This window comes from Chelonia mydas, chromosome 6 (genome assembly GCF_015237465.2).
Source record: "Chelonia mydas isolate rCheMyd1 chromosome 6, rCheMyd1.pri.v2, whole genome shotgun sequence".
Lineage (NCBI taxonomy): Eukaryota > Metazoa > Chordata > Testudines > Cheloniidae > Chelonia > Chelonia mydas.
The window spans coordinates 45,860,622-45,878,660 of NC_051246.2; the positions used below are offsets into that span (position 1 = coordinate 45,860,622).

General features: G+C 43.2%; 1 protein-coding gene across 2 annotated transcripts in view; it reads left to right on the top strand.

Annotated features, from left to right (window-relative positions):
• The first annotated feature begins 635 nt into the window (after positions 1 to 635).
• The window catches only part of BDNF (brain derived neurotrophic factor), a 48,063-nt gene continuing 30,659 nt past the window's right edge, over positions 636 to 18,039 (top strand). The window contains exon 1 of one of the 2 annotated variants that reach the window (XM_043549576.1): positions 636 to 800. In XM_043549576.1, coding sequence (XP_043405511.1) covers positions 798 to 800 — 3 coding nt within the window. In that variant the 5' untranslated portion in view covers positions 636 to 797. Of the gene's footprint in view, positions 801 to 1,598; positions 1,878 to 18,039 lie in introns of those variants that run through there. The other variant, XM_007067914.3, reaches the window with a different exon arrangement.

The following is an 18,039-nucleotide window of genomic DNA, read 5'->3' on the forward strand; positions in this document are numbered from 1 at the left end:
GAGCTCGCTTATCCAGACGTTCCCCAGGAACATCAGACACAGATCTTATTTCACAACGCTGTGTCAAAAGGAGAGTGGGAAAGAGAAGTTTATTCAGAAGTTCTGCTTTTGTAAGTTACAAGGGTTTCCAAGTGATCCAGTCTTGATAACTGTACATATTCCTCCTTTGGCTACACTCTGCAGGAACTAGTATGCAACAAGTCCCGGGAGTGCTTTCCGTGTTAGCTAGAGTGAACGTGACACTAAAAAGCCAAATGTTTCCTTACCTGTCACCAATGCAAATCTCCAGAGCCAGCTCATCTTGCACAGCCCCAGGTGCGAGCCAGGAGGTTGTCGGAAAGTGATCTGGAGGCTGAGTTTATTGTATAGAGAGTGTCCAGAAAAGACTTTCCTCGGGAACTTTCTGTCAAACTCCCAATTTACTGGGAGGCGGTTAGTGTCACGTTTTATACCATGTTAGTTTGTAATCACTGGTAACCTCTCTCATTCATTAAAATCACGTAAGAACTCAAAGGGAAACGTGTCTCTGAGCTAAGGCGTTTGCGTAAATCTTTAGGTTTTTTAAAATCCCTGCCAGTTGCATTCTGTCTTCTGTAGTCACCAAGGTGGTGGAGAGTTTAAGCTTGCGGATATTGCAAAGGGTTATTAGATTCATAAGTCACACCAAGTGGTGGGCGATCCACTGAGCAAAGCAGAAGTTCTCACATGATGACTTCAAACAAGACACATTACCTTCCAGCATCTGTTGGAGAGACTGGATTTTAAGACACTTCTGTCTCCAGGACAGCAAAGAAACAATGGTGAGTACCAATAAAAAATCTCTTTCTATGACTGCAAAAAATGTTTGAGACGTTGCTTAACAACAGTATCTAATCTCATGGCTCAGCTTTCTAGTACCTAATATGCCAAAGAATACAACCCACTGAGGCCGGGTGAATTGTGTTTTAGACAGTATAACTTTAATTGAAATGCTCTTTGATTTAAGACTGCGATGCAAAGGCTGCGTATAACAAACTTGGAGCTGGGGACCTGGAATATCTGAGTGCTTAGTGCTGATGGCTCTGTCAAGTTCTCCTCTCGTTCACCTTTTCTATGTGGGCATAGAGTCTGATTTATGTGTGGCATATGTGGGTATTTCCTTGACATTTGTATGCACCATTGATAGAGAGTTAATGCAAGGAACTATAATGGCTACAAGGAGCAGCATCCCAATATTAAGAACCCTGGGTCCATCTACAGATGCTGGGGGGAAGGGGAAGAGAAAGAAGTCCATAAGTGAATGCAGCCGATAATGAAATGGGTGATCCTCTTGCAAAGCAAAGGGTCCAGTCAACATGTGATCATCTATTAACAGGACGGCTTTGGCAAGGCAATATTCACGTGACAAAGCGTGGGAAATGAAAGGAACTGTCTAAAGCGGTACCAAGTGTCACAATTAAAGTATAGGTTTTAGTCCTTTTCCTCCTGGAGCACCCTGTGCAGTCCTGGGAGCGCTGGGGGGGAAAGGGGGTTCGATCAGTACCTTGGACAGGGGCACTGGGTTAGGCAGAGGTGGGAGCACCCCAGGTATCTGCCTCGACTCCGGAGTGAATCCTGTAGCCCTTAAAAGGCGGCTATCCCTGAACATCAGCTTACACTGAAAGATCAGGCTGAAGGAGAGACTCTCGTTTAGGAAGCTGATCGCACTTGTAACCAAGCCCCAGTTCTGTCGCCTCTTTGGAGCTGGCTGAAGTTGCATTCCTAGCGGCGCAGGCTGGAATAGGGGGCAAAAAGAGTCTTGCAAGCTCCGGGGGTTGGTATAACGGTGTCAACTTTGGGAAATGCAAGTGTTTATCTCCAAGATCTAGCCACTGCTTGTGGTGTTAGCTGTGACTAAGGTAAGCACAGGGGTGCTAACCCCCTAGCAACAACACCTCTAGCTGCTGTCTATTATGTGGGGATTGTTTCCTGCTCTTTGCCTAGTTTTGTTACCTTTGTTGCTGACCTGTGTGTGGAAAGGAATAGAAAAGGTAGGAGAATCTTTATGAGATTTCACTGAGACTTAAGTTAACTTATATCTGTTTAAACCTAAGAATCTCTTCTCTCTGTGTGTGTGCATGCTTTAGATAAAGATTAAACTGATCTTTAGATAATGAGATGCCGCTGATCTTTAGATAGAGATGTAACTGATCTTTAGCTACACAGAGATTAACTGATTTCTAGACAGATCACTGATGCATCTATGTGTGTTACATATGATAGTATGCAAGAACCGTGCATGTCGCTTAGAGTGTTGCTAAATCAAGATCTGTATCTACTTTGCTATAATTAAAACGGGGAGCTTCTGAAATTAACAACACTGAAGCCTTAACGCAAAAAAACAATCGGAGACCATTCTGGTGAGCCTTCTGCTCATCTATCTCTTTTTTCCCCCCCTTCGATTCTTCCTACGTAGAAATGTAGCTAATAATATTTAGTCTCCGGGCTAAAAATAAGCTCTGGAAAGTCAGCAGTTTGGAAAAGCAGCAGCAGCAGTAGCAGAAGCTTCTCGCAGGTAGCGAGGCTCCGGGGGTCTCCGGCTCTTTAAGGGGGCTGTTCTCTCATACACACACAGAGTTTATTTGTCTTTCCCCCTCTCGAGCTTCCCCCAGCACTTGCCGGAGCGGAGTGGGTGTCATTCCACCAGTGCACGGGGATCGGCTCGGAGGAGACTCGCCTTCCCTGCCTTCTCTCCCCCTAGCCCAGTTTCAAGTCAGTCTGCCCCTCTCGGTGCAAAGGGAGCCCCGTGGGTCGGGGCTGGGGAGGTCGATCCCCGGGGGCGGCGTGGGGAGGGAGGGAGAGAGGCAGTGCAGCTGGGGAGAGGGGCGTGCAATGCCTTCTCTGCCTCCCAGGGAGGATCGAGGTGCTACACATCCAGTAGGCGCGCAATGGCTTTAACTGGGGAGGCAGAGCCTCGCTCGGTGGAAACCTCTCGCCTCGGCTTCCCCCGCGCGGTTGCAGTGCAGGCTCAAGGCGCGGGGCCCTGGGAGCCGGGGGCGGGCGAGGAGGAGGGGGGCGGGGGGGGTGTCTCCGAGAGTCACGAATCCGCTTCGCTGCGCGGACGCTGGCGGTTCACGCGCGGCCCCTGGCGCCCTCCGCAGCCGGAGCAGAGGCGGCCGCCCGGGCCCCACCCCAGGGGCCGAGCCGCTCTCCCCCGCAGCGCGGTGATTCCCCTCGCCGGAGCCCTTTGTTCTCGGGTCACCTGCGGGCTCCGGCTCGCCCCCGGGTGGGCGCCCCCGGGCGGGCCGGCGCTCCCCGCACGCCCCTCCCCGGGGACTGGGCGATTTCCTGCCCCCTCCGGCAGCACCGCGCTCACGTAGCTCGGGGAAGAAGGGAGTAGCCCGCGCAGGCTGGGCGATTTCACAACGGGGTGTGGTTACAACACACACACACACACGGCAGGGGCAGGGAGGCACGGGGCGCCCGGCTCGGCACGCAAACCGGGGGAGAGGGGGTGACAGTGATTGGGCCTCCCCCCACACTCCCACCCCCGGAGCCCTGTGGGGAATCGAGCCAGCGAGCCCTGGGGGAACTGCCGCCTCTCCTCTCTCAGCTGTGTCGGAGGGGGGATTTCTGCTCCAGCTGATGCAATTCCAAAGCGTGCGGCGAAGGAACTCCGAGGCACCAGCATCACCGCCACCTCCCACCTGCCCAGCTGGTGCCGCTTTAAATACGGATCGGCAGGGCTTGCAAGCTGGAACAGGAGACTCAGGACGGAGGGGGGAGCCGTTAAAGGCGCAGCGCTCCCTTTCCTTTCCCGCTACCTCCCATGGCCCCCCAAAATCTAATTCACAGGCGGGGAAGAGGAGTAAATATTGTGACACTCCGCACTGCCCGGATTGATACGGAAAAAAATCGGCTGTCAGTCTAAATTGCAGAGTTCCCTTGCCTAGTGGGTTGCGAATCCCTGCCTCAGACTAATACAGTGCCTAAGGTTTCCCGTGAATGCATCGGTGAGGGAGGTATTATCCAGTTACCGTAGCTGCCAATTTATCTGACAGTTGAACCGAGAAAATTGTAGGGCTGCTGGTGGTGTTCTGGGAGGAAGGGAATTTTCTTACTCCAACAGGAGACATAGTTCGCCGTTCCTGATGCGACGAACCTCAGGCTAATCCAAAGCAGTGTCATATAACTCTTTACTCAACAGCCCTTGTCGCTTGTGATAGGGGGACTTGATAAACAACCTCCCTGGAAAGGTACTTTGTAAATATTACACCGAATGTTCAATACGGACACCGAATTCCGCAAATAAAGCTAAAATGGAAATACATTTTGAATAATACACATAAGAAAACAATCAGAGTTTAAATGGTTAACACACACACACACACACGCCCCACTTCCTCCTCAGAAAACAAATACAGCAATCCCCTGGGACGTCACGCATATTATTGTTTATTACATTTTCAATCATTAAAGTCTAATAATCTAGGTCCCCTACTGGAGAAACACTTGATGAGAGTCCTGGACTTGGTTATAGAGGAGTCAGTCAACATCTCCGTGTTCTTCCATAGCACAATGACACAGGGAACTGGCTGCTGAGGTTACTATGAGGGTTGTGAGTTGAGGATGGGCAAGTGGGGGGGGGGGATTTGTTGTGATCTGCATGTTTTCCCCCCATTTCCTGCACTTGCTTCTGAAACTTAACCTTACTCGGAATGCCAGCTAACCCAAAATAAGAAGCATTTATTAACCAAACACAAGATGGTGGGAGACCAGGCAAGAAGAGGTCAACATCACAAGTGTTCCCTCTTTATCAACTGGTTTTAATGAACTCCCCTAATCTGCAATTTCCTTTAACTTAAAATCATCATTAACCCCTTTTCCCAATTAGAGTTTTCCCTTTGTCACCCAGGGATTGATTTACTATATGGACACCTCTATTGTTAATTAGTTGCTGTGTTCCTTGCTAAAACTCATCGAATTCCAAAAATAAATGATTCTGTCATACCTTATGTTGCCAGGGAGTTTCTATTGATGTGATTCTTCTACTCCATGGATAGTTTTATATATTTCCATCTATTTTAACTGTACAACTCTTACTTCTAGCTCTTGAATATTCTTTTTTCCCACATTTCTCTCTTGCTCTCCCTCTCTCTTCTTTAGCCAAATTCTACCCATTCCTGGTAAAGATCAGTGGACATGGGATGTCTCTAACAAACAGGACTGGGACAAATTCGGATACCCTTTCTCCCACTGGGCAATAAATTACTCTGCAAGTAGTGTTCTCACTCTGTATTGGTTCCAAATGCCCTTTATGTAGGTAGCACCAGCCAAAGGGAAGTATGTTCTTTCTGCATATGACTAGACATGAGGCTAAATATGGCTCCTTCCTTTTGGGCGTAAGATTAGATGGAGATCACAGAATGCAGCATTTTTCATGCTATGCTCTTTGTGAAATTAATATACCCCATGCACAATTTAGGATAACAGATTGGGGGGTGAGGCCAGCAAAAATGGCAACACTGTCTTTATTGTGGAAATATGCAGTCCGGAAAAGCAAAGATTGAGAACTAAATGACTGAATTTGTAATCCCTCTTGCCGTTCATGTTCAGTGAATCAACCTAGCCATGCAAATTGTGGACACATGATGAATTAAAAGACTTTGTAGTCTTGGCTGTTGATACCCGTTCTCAGAATAACAGCTCATAGAAGTGCAAGTCTGTCCTAAGGGACACTTCTGTTTTCAGTCCCAGCTTCTGCCCCCCAGTTACGAGGCTTGTATTTCCATGAGGCTCCAGCCAATGAGGCTGTCACCACCGTCACCCCTTCCATCTTGTGGCAGCCCCATTATCATACATACTGAGAAGGCACCAGGGGCAAGTGGACACCAGACCACATATGACTGAACCTGCCACATGTCTCTGGGACAGGCTCTGACTAATACCAGTGCAGTGCAAAAAACATGAACAATGTCTGTGACTTCCTACACCCACATGCCAGAGAGATACCATGCAGTGACTGCTCTGCTTAACTGAAAATACCTCTGAGAAATTCTCTTGCAAATGTATCGCCAGAAAAATATACTAGCCAGCATGGAGTGCGCATAACAACTGCCCACCCATTTTCATTATTTCACAAATGTGTGGTGCGTGCTTGTGAGTGTCAGCATTAACATTTCCATCTGTTTCTGTATTGTTTCTATTCTTAGTTGATATATGTTGGGTGTAGGTGTCTGAAAAGGATTTTTCCCCTTTCTGGGTTTCATGAAAGAATAAATGAGAGCCAAGTGCTAAAATAAATTGATTTGTGAATTTGACTAGGGCAATGTGCAATAGAAAAGATTCTGGACGAACCTGTGAATTAATAGGAGTCTGCATAAGTAAAGATCTCAGGGTTTGGGGCCTTTGTGTGCTGCTAGGAAGTCCTCTGCTGAGCTCACTGGGTATAAAGAGTAAATAAGTTAGAAATATCATTCCCACAGTCACAAAGGAACAATGCCTTTGCCTGACTTTCTCACACTTGCAGAATGTGCAGTATCAGTTACTAATATTTTGGCCTCCTTCTGTGCTTGCAATTTTTGGGCTCAGTTTTGCAAACCATTTATGCACATGACTACCTTTCTTTATCTGCTTAGTCCTACTCAGCTCTTTAGGGCAATCTCTATGGGACTACGTGCAGGAATAAAGTTATCACATGTTTGCGTGTTTGCAGGATTAGGCCCTTAGTTGCATATATGTTTTCAAATCTTCCGTTGTCCATGTACTCATAACTTTGGCAAGCAGAAGACTCTACATACTATATATAACTTAAACCCTGTATGGGTCTTCCTCTGTGGCAAAATTGAACATGGCTCTGTTGCCACTAAGGCTAATAGAAGTTTTGCAATTGGCTGCAACAGGAGTACAGCCTGATCCCATTGACTGTATATTGCACTTTCTATTTCTGCTTGAATGTAATAACAAAGGACAAAATCTTCTGGGCTACTTAGGAAAAACTCCTCCTATTGATGTCACTGACAGAGATAGGCCTGATTCTCACCTCTGAACTATCACTGGGCTCCCCTGCTTCCCAGGACAGCTAGGGGTCATTTCTGTCCCTGACAGACCTTAAAGCAGCCTCCTGGCTGCTTCTTTGAATAGGGCTGCTTTCTAATGGTCCCACACTGGCTGACAATCACCCTAATGCAGTGCATGCTGGCTACGCCCTGCCAACCACAATACACTTCCTGTGTGCCAGGGGCTAAAAGAAATTTCTGTAGAACAAGCTCAATGGCAACTATTGGATTCCCCACATTTCGTGAACTTTTATAGCCCCTTTGTGCCCCTGGTGCATTAGTGTGGGACATTAGCAAAGGGGCATTAAGGGGTTAGGATCTGTCCCTATGAATTTACATTTATAATTCCTCCCCAGCCCCCCACCCCCATTTCCCTCACCCACTTTTTGTGTGGTGGTAGGAGCGGTCCAGTCTATCTGACTTTCTTCAGACATAGCACACAGAAACACAATTTAACAAGATGGATATTCAAGCCACATATTATAGCCTCCAATTTATTTTGACATTCTATAAGGAGGATTAAGTAACATGTTCATTAAGTTATAACTTTCTCACTAGTTTGCCATTTAAAACCCTTATTGAATGTACCACATGTGGAAAGAATGAATTCCCTCTTGAAACAGGAAGTAGACTACAAACATCTGAAGTGAATGCATTGGTTAGTGATGCTGGAAGTACAGAGACTTTTAAAGACACAGATCTAACTATGATTGTAAAAAATAATGTTCATTTTTGGAAGGGGCAGGGAGTCTGTATCGACTACAATGTTTATATGTTTTGTGCAACAAAGGACGTCTAATTATGCAAGTTGTTTCCTTTTTAAAACAGAAGGCACTATACCTTGAAATTCACTGTGTGTCTTGAATAATGCATTAAACAGCCATGGCACTAGATAATTAGATGGACCAACTAAGAGGAATATGAAAGGGGGCTGGTAGCCTCAGAATTACAGAAGGTGTGTGGATATTTTGACATCCAGGAAACGCTAAAGATCTGGTCTTAACTACCTCAGCCTCATGAAGATAATTATGAGGAAATGTGGGTGTAGAAACCTAGGTTATTGCAGCTGTTCAGAACACAATTGGCACAGACACCCACATTGGACATGATTGCCCTTTGATGAGGCAGTTATTGACTTTTTTACAGATGCCATAGTTAAAATGATGTCTTAAGTTTATTGGATGACAGGCTTCTGTCTAGAATGCTGTCATTACAATAAATGTCAAAATACATGCTGAAGTATTCAAGAAACCTTTAAATATTGGTTCCCTCCATCAAGAGTTGAATAGCAAATGACCCCTGAAGTCACCATAAACATGAATATATCTGAGAAGGTACCATTGTGTAAGCAACCCCTGTGCAATGTGAACCTGAGGAAATGTGCAATTTGTAAGAGGCTTGTTTGGGCTACTTTAAAGGAAGAATGGAAGAAAAGGCAGGCAGCATGGTCACTGAACTGGATATGATGAGATCTCAGTATATTCATGGCTGTGCTACTGAACTGCTGTCTGACCTTGGGCAAGTCACAGCATCTCTGTGTGCCTCAGTTTCCCCATCAACAGTCCCCATAACAATACTTCCCCTCCTTTGTCAAGCATTTTGATATACAAGTTGAAAAGTGATATATGAGCCAAATATCTATTTTTATATCTCAGAACTTTTTTTAAATGAGGATTTATTAAGAAACATTCATGAATGTCATCATGAGACTAATGACACTGGAAACTTGTAGCATCTATTCACAGAGCAACTAGGATGTAACATGTTTCAGAGTAACAGCCGTGTTCGTCTGTATTCGCAAAAAGAAAAGGAGGACTTGTGGCACCTTAGAGACTAACCAATTTATTTGAGCATGAGCTTTCGTGAGCTACAGCTCACTTCATCGGATGCATCGGAGCTGTAGCTCACGAAAGCTCATGCTCAAATAAATTGGTTAGTCTCTAAGGTGCCACAAGTACTCCTTTTCTTTTTAGGATGTAACAATATAGGTTTATCTATAACCTTCTCTAATGTGTTGCGCTAATATTATAAAGCTATGGGAACTTCAGCATACCCACATCAGACCCAATCCTGCATACAGATGGCTATGTGAAGTTATTCCTTGCACATCCTGTTAAAACAACACTCTGGAAGCCTGTCCAATGTGCAAGCAAGTGGAACAATGGCTATTATATAGTCTTACTTGTGCTAGTTGGGGATCACTCACCCCTTACCCAACTCTTATCCAGACCCTCCCTAAGAAACAGGAAAAGTGGGTGTGTGGGAGGGATTGGCTCAACCCCACTTATGCCACATAGTGGGCATGCAAAACCTGAACTGTTACTCCACTCCCATAACAGGAATAAACTTCCCCTTAGGCAGTTACTTCTGTTGAGGATCGGATGTCAGGGTGTAATGTACCTGAAGATATACAAGTACGTTATAGCTGCAGAACTTGCAGCCTGTCTCAACCAGTCCTGTGGGTTAGAGCTTTTTGTCTAACATATATAAATTTGTTATTCTTAGCTTGTTATGTGCTACAGTTTCCTTTCTAGCACAAGGTAAATATTCTTTACCAAATGGGGGGGGGGGAGAAATCCCAGGTGTGCAACTACAACCAAAACACTGAGAAAAATATTAAATTTACAACAAAACATGCTCAACTGCTACTTCCCCACAATGTAACAATTAGCTATTGGTGCAAAATGTACCTCATGCATGCATAGTGCATAATATCTCTCTTTGCCTGGGAAGTCTTCCCAATTTCGCCCACAGACAATTACACTGTTTCAATTTTAGAGTCTTTTTTTTAAAGCAGGCCAAAGTCTGCATGCAAAAATTCAGTTACAATTTATATCCTATATTTGTGTGTGCAATTAATACAACTGTATCAGCAAATGGCGCATTACACATCTCAGTAAGCATGAACCTGATTTCTGCATATAATCAGTTACAGTTTACAACTGTGTTTGCATTTGTGTACACAGACCTTGGACTTACAGACTTCTTTGCAAATTTGGCCCTTAAAGTTGAGGATTAGAGCTGGTCAGGAAATGGTAGTTTTTTGCCAAAAGATTTTAAATTTCAGAGTTATTTTTGTTTCAAATTCCTCAAAACAGACCTGTTTTTCAATTTTTTCCAACATTTTCCCATATTTCTATTGAAAACATTATAGAAAATGCTATAAAAATGTTATGTTATCAAATTTTCAAAATAGAATATTACACAGATGTTAAATGAAGAATGACATTTAAAAAAAGGACCGTTTTTGATCATTTAAAAAAAGCACAGCTGTTTGTTTGAAAAATCTGACCAGCTCTATTGAGAAGGTGATGCTAGGCTGATCTAAATTCTAGAATTGGTATTTTCCTGTGAATGTAAGGCTGACCAGATCTCTCAAATATCCTTCATTTCAAGCGATGTCTCTCATTGTGGTCCAGGGGGTACCTGTGTTACACACACATGATGTCCCCTCATTTTTATTGTTGAAAATTAATTACATCCGAAATAATGAAACAAAGGTTACAAAAAGAGTCATTCATACCAAAGGAATGCACCCTACAGCATTTTAAGGAATGCATCCGATGAAGTGAGCTGTAGCCCACGAAAGCTTATGCTCAAATAAATTGGTTAGTCTCTAAGGTGCCACAAGTACTCCTTTTCTTTTTGCGAATACAGACTAACACGGCTGCTACTCTGAAACCTAGCATTTTAAGTGTTATTCATAAATAATTTTGTGCCCCTCATTGTGTGTCTTTGTCATGTTATGTGTACATTTGGACCATGGCGTGGTGAGAGGGATGAGTCCAGCCATGAATCTCTCTATCTGTCTCCTCCTTTCCCCCTCCCACTCCATATCAAATCCATTTGTTTCTTATCCCTCAATAGTTGCCTTACACACAATAGTTCTTCCCAATCCCCAGTTATGTCTGATATCCAGTGACAATAGCACTTTCAACCCACCATCTGCTTTTCTATTCTCCAGGCCTTACACTTACCTAGTCTCAATCATCAATCTCCCATCCATGGACATTTTCCAGAAGCCTCATTGCTTATCTTGGCTGTAGCAGAGCTCTCTCCTAGATCATCATTCTCTTAAATGTACAGAGGTTTTCCTCAATCTACTGTTCTTGGCACCAAATAATCATTCTATGCTACTCCTTCCCACCTACCTTCCTACTGAAGATTTCTTGCAGGGCTCACAAACATGTATCTAGTAGCTCTAAAATTTTAGGGAGCCCATAAGACATGAAGAGAAGGCTACACCTCAATTTTTGAGGCATATCTAGAAAAATTTGTTTGATACAGCCAGCATCTTGTAAACATTTATCTGTAAACCTTTATCATCAAGGATGGGAAGGAAATGGGTATCCAGTGTGAGGCATGGAATTCAGGGCAACAAGAAAGCTAAAGGAGGTGAACGTTATCAAATTTATTTTCTTCTAGGTTCATACCAATTTTTGACAACAAGAAATGGGCAAGCCAGCCGGACAAAGAGCAACAGGGCAAGGCCATAGGAATGTGATGATATGCCTCCCTGCCCACAAGTGGCTATTTCACCAGATGCTATTTCTATATGACAGCTGCCTGGCACATTGATTAGCAGAATAACTTCCTGGCTTTCTTCTGCCAGTACTGTTCACATGGTGATTGTGTGCTATGCCTATTCCCTTTTGAAAACTGGGAGTCAGCTAGAGTTCAGTACATGTTCCCTTAGGAACTACTGGGGATGCTGCAGCCACAAAGTTGAAACTCTTTCAGCTCAGTTTTCCTGTGTCTCCTGATCCTTCAGTGTCACTGTCTCAAACTAGGCTTCCCAAATTGCTTTTGCAGGCCAAAATGGCAACAATGTATCCATGTTGCTTTAGCAACTGGCTGAGCAAAGCAAGGTCCTACGGTCAATGTGATGTTAGCATGAGAACTTTTGAATGCTATGCTACATTTGATGGCAGCAATTAACCCCTCCCCCCATCATAGCTCTGCCCATTGTCTCCAATAGAGTTTAATATGTTGTCATCTGAATGACTTATCTCGCAGACAGAAAGAAAAAGAAAAAAGAAGAGGGAGCAGGAGGGAATGGGCTGCAAGCATTGGGGGAATGGGGAACAATGATGTGTGGCGAAGGGAACAAAAAGAACCCTGGACAAGTAGTGGATGTGGGAATGAGGAGACACAAAGAACTTCAACAATGATGGGGAAGAGGGAAATGAGGGGGAACACAGACCCCCTGGCATGTGAGTGAGGACAATTATATGGAGGAGGGTGATGCACAGAGCTCTTGACATGGGAATGAAAGGAGAAATAGGCAGGTAGAGGGGAATCTGGGGCACTCAGAGCTGCTGGCATGGGAAGAAGTTGGAATGGCAGACACACAGAGCATGAGGAAGGAAGCGAGCCGGGGATTGCAGAATTCCTGAACGAGGGGGATGTGTGGGTAGCATACAGGGGTCTTGTGGGGTGGAATGGAGGAATGCAAACAGCCCTTGGTGCGTGCAATGCACTCAGCCTACAGAAGCAACAGAATGTGCAAAACTTCTAATAGCCTTAACTCAAACCCTGGAATGCAAACCAGCCCATTCTTAAACTTCTTCTAGAAAGAGGCTGTCTAATCTCTAGTACAGACGCTCCCCAACTTATGCAATCATTCCTTTCCGAACGCCTTGCATAACTCAAATTTTGCATAAGTCGGAAACGTATACCTGACCATTATGCAAAACAAACAAACAAAAAAAACCTTCTATTTCTAGCTCACGGAACTTTTTCCGTACGTGCGGATTTGCATAAGTCGGGTCTTGAGTAACCCGGGGAACATCTATACAAAGAATGATACAAAACAAAAACAGCACAACAAAAAATACCCTCCGTGCACCTACAAGTATTCCTTAACTTTACAGTTTATAGTCCCAGCACACAGACACCAGCATTGCGGTGACACAATCCAGATGTGAGGTAGAAGCACCATGCAAATAACCACACCCAGCACTTCAGACTGTATGACACCTAATGCAGCGGTAAGGTGTAGGTTATAAACTGGAACAGGACTTACCTAGGCCACAACCACTGCTGAGCTTGTTTCACTCCACTAATTTTCATAAGTGCCATTGCAACTTGGCTTGACAGAGGCTGAATGAGAGTGTGGTACAACCCAAGCAGAATACAGGTACAGAGGCTAAAAGAAGGGACATCATTTTAAAATCTGACTTCCCGCACATAGTGAAAAGAACTCCATGTACTCATAAAGCATTCCTAAACCTTTCATATTTCCATATACCAGTATTTCTACAAACAAGCTTTGAGTGGGAAGAGCATTTTGACTATTTGCAAGTTATTTAGTACAAGCGCCATTGCGAGATGGAGACAGGGCAAAACAGGGGTGATTAAAGAGGATTTTTATGGATGGGAACACTGGGATGTGACCAGCATACTGTCAGTATTTAAAATAGGCCCTCACACACAGTTGGCCTCATCTTGCAGTCAATACATGAGGAGTCCCACTGATGTTAAAAAGAATCCTGGCATGAGTGAAAAGCTGCAGAATTGGACCCAATATAAGGTGAACAAACCCCACACAGGTAAAAAGTCAATGCTTTTTTGGTAACTGAACTATCCAGATCTTTGATGATGTATGAGTCTCCTGTGCAATTCAATAGCAAATAACTTGATGAGAGCAGTTGTCTGCATTTTTATGAGTCAAAACTTCTTGTGGGCTATCAATAAATGGTATCCAAAAATTCATGGGCCAAATTTGGCTGGTGCGGCAGCTACTTATACCAAGTCTATCTTTTAACCAGTGAGTTTATTTTTTCTCATAAATAAGTCACATTTGTTACAGCTTTACTGTATCTTGATATTTAAATTAGACCCTCTTTTCACAATGCTCTTTCTTTAAATTAATAAAAATCATTAACACTTAATTAACAAAGTGTTAAGAGAATGCAAATTAGGGATCCTAAGAACAGTAGTTCCAGATCTCTCATGTAATATTTATTGACAGTTAAACTTCCTAAAAGAAAAAAATGGTGAAATTTTATTTTTAATTGTATAAAATGAATAGCCTCTTGTTAGGAAACTAATTGAAAATATACCTTTAAATTCCAGTAGTTCTCATTTACTTTATTTGACATTGACACAACATAATAAGATGATTATTTAACACCGCTAATAAACATTAATAACAAGAAGCAATAGTCAAAATGTCATAATTTACATATGAAGAGATTTCCCTCAGTGCAACTCCTATCTAAAAATGACATGGTCTGAGAGTCTAAGTAACACGTTCTGTTGCAATGAGTTTTGCATCAAAACTGTTTTTTCTGTATTTAAAATCCAAGGAAAAAATGTTGAATATTTAACTTTCGGTATCCTTTTTGATCTTAATTCCCATCACAGAAGAGCTCTTTAGGCCTCATCAGTGTGCTCTAGGTACAGTATCAGAGTATATTATTCATATTATGAGATGTAACCCAAATTAGTAAACCAAAGGGGAAAAAGCTATACATGCCTAGAAGGATAAAGGCTCACACTTGGAAAATACAGCATGGCAAAGCAATGAACAGAAACAAAAATACATATATAATTGTCTACATTCTCTGTAAGAGAAAACAATGTTTAAAATAAAATGCTCAGTTCTGCCCCAGTTTACACTCCATGCATCCCTGTTGACTTCAATGGTGGTTACATTAATGTAACTATGGACACAATGAGGACAATGTATTGCATATAGCAAAAATAAGGTATAGCTAGAGAGGAAAGCAAAAACTAACAAAAATAACAAACGCAATACAAGGAATGAGTATAAAACCAAAAGCTGATTCTTGAAAGCATTCACATTACAGCAGTATAGCAACAGAACGGAAAATAAACAGTGTCCATGGAATAACGGTACAAAATATTATTTACAAATTTACACTTTCTGGGTACTAACCCTTGAACCAGCAAACAAAATGCCTGGTCCAATGTCCCCTCAAGTCAATGGGTACATTTCTAGTCTCTTCTGTGGGCTTTGGATTCCACCCCTAACTCAGACTAAAAGGGATATGGTCTACTGAAGTTGCTTTGAAACGTATACCGGGTCTGAGGAAGGGAATCCTCCCTTCCATCATATGTTCCAGGGCCAGGGTAACTGTTGCAAGGTTCAAATGGGCATGGGGTTATGAGGAATAGCACTGTGCTTCTGTGCTTAGGGAACACATAGTAGATGTGCCTTAAATCCTTGGTTCTGTGTGGAGTTGTGGTCATGTGTTCCATACTACATGTGAGCACACTGGCCACCCCTGATGCCACATGCTTACATCCCCCTTACACACATTCTTCGCCCTGTTGAGACCTGACACAGAAGGCACTTCCATGGTGCATCTTCCTCCTGTGAGGCTCTCCGTGGTGCAGAAATGCACGGTTTAGGCCTTGCACACCCAAGCAGGGCACGTCAGAGTTTGGTGCACAGAAGTGAACAGATTTCATCCAGAAAATGGTATACAGCACAAGGAAGATTATTTTAAAATATCTCCTAACAAACATATATTGATTTTTAAATAGAAATCATATGGTAGCTATTTACATCTGATAGTTGCTGATTGGGGTCTACAACCTGCTTTAGCGGGGAGAGGGGAAAGGGCTCGACTACATCTAACACATCTTTTCATCTCTAATTTCTATTAATCTATTCTAGCTCAAGGAATATACTTGTCATGCAGTGCCATGTCCAGAGAGTCAATTGATGGCCCATACAATTAATTTATGCACTAAAGTTTGAAAGTTTAGAAGCATGATATATTCAAGCTTGTGGGGGGAAAAAACTAATGAGAGCTTCACAGTTACAATTAATAAAGCAATGGATTATACAAATTGCTCTGCCAGTGCAAAGCTGCCCATAAATCAATTTACCCAGAGAATCTCCCCAGTATCCTCACTGGGCATAGTGCTGCCATAGTGGCTCCTTCACCAACTACCGCTCCCTGTGGCCAGGACTGGAGGTGTCGCTGGAGGAAAGAGGGTATAGACAGGCTATCCCCTACATCCCAGCTAACACCAACAGCTGCAAGGACCCCATAGAACCCCACAAGGATATCGGTACCCATTGCAGTGATACTGGCATCCTTCTGGCTGTGGTAACATGCACCAAGGAATGGACTGACACAAAACATACCAACGATCAGGAGTAGGGGTGGGAATGCAAAGACCATTTACAGTCATCTGTACACACACAGCATCCCCTCACATGTACCAAGCATTCTTCAGCCCCAGTTGAGGGCTCAACTCATTTTATCAAGAAGAAAAAGTTTAAAAGACTGGAAGACTGACACCTGTCTCTCTGTTGAGCTCAAACAAAGAATGCTTTGAAGTCTACATACACAATGGTGCCAGTTATTAAGTTAATGGTAGATTTATAATCCCAAGTATTTGATAAAATGAAAGACAGCAAACAAAAGTGTTTTAAAGACAATCTTGATCCTATCCACAAATCATTTAATAAAGGTCCTTCTCACCACAAGCCATAGGTATTGAATGAGAAGACCAAGGTGTGGTCTGGGGTTAGTTTCCAGTACAATATTTAATTTGTCTCAATGCACTGACATTTATACTCTGAAACTAAACCATCTTCCATAGTTTTTCAGATGTTTTATTTTCTGACACTTGAATATGAACAATGTTCTTCACGCTCAGAAGTACTTCTCTGATGAGCTATTTGAATCTGCTATTAAAAAATCCTGACTCCATCTTAAAAAAAACACTGACTAGTTAAAACTGAAAGGCCTGTGTATCTTAGCTGTACCTGTGCTTTAAAGAGGTTATCCAAAGCCCACTGAAGTCATCAGAAAGATCGAGATACATTGCTGTGTACGGTATAGGATGCCTCAGCCTGGAATCGGTAAAAGGAAGGATTACTGGAAATAATTATAATAGCTGACAGCTATACACGCTCTTCATTCTCAAGAATCTCAAGATGCTGTATAAACATTTACATGTACAGGAATCCCCTAACTCACTTCTGAGCCTGGAATGTGGCAGCTGTTTAAAAGTGTACAGCAGCAGTATAAAACTAATGGCATGACAACCTACAAAGGAAAATCGAGTGGCAAATTCTGCTCTCAGACACACAAGTAGATGCTACCCCTCACACACGTAACCCCCAACTCTGACCCCCTCTTAATATCAATGGGACTCCCACACCTGCAGGACGTGTGTGTTTGTTTTTTAAATACAAATAATGTTAGCATGTAGAAGAGTTTTCTAAGGTCTGTTACAGATGTTTCATCCAACGGTTTGAAGTGTTATTTTTAAGATACCAAAAAAAAACAACCCCCAGGCTATGAGGAGATTATTAACTGGTAAGTTTTGGCAAGAAACATGCTTGCTGCAGGGGCTGACTAGATGATTGGTTTAGTTTATTAGACTGCTAGAATCTGATCCTTTTAAAAATTAAAAATAATTCATTATAACACGTCTAATTGAAACACCCTGAACACATACAGGAAAGGGGAGATGACTCAGTCCCAACACCTTTCACCCTCATGTGCAGCAGCAGTTTTCTGATCTCCCTTAATCATAGAGCTCCAATAGCAGGATTCATCTCAGAAGTACATCTCTCGCTCTCCCTCTCCCTCTGTCTAATCTACCTGACTATGGCTCATGTTTCCCCAGCCCTGAGGAATCACATACAGCCTCTTTTGGAGGGGGCGGGGATGGATTTTCTTTTTTCTTTACCATATGTGCAACTGCTTTTGATCCTCCTTTTTGTTATTTCATCCACCCTTCCCCATCATCACCAAGCGCTATGCATTCAGGACCTTTCTTTGTTAGTCATGCGGGTCATGCAGTGAACATTAGAACTGCTCCGGTACTGCACAGTAGTCACCGGATACTCCGATGCACAACCCAGATACTTTGCTCTCTGATCAGACGCTGACTTTTTAATGCCTGCAAGAGCACATGGGAGTAATGCAGTGACACCGGGTAAACTAATTCCCACTTTCTATGTGTATTGCGAGTGCAAGAGAGGTATAGATACAACTTTGAATTTTCCTTCTGGAGAAGGCTTGCTATG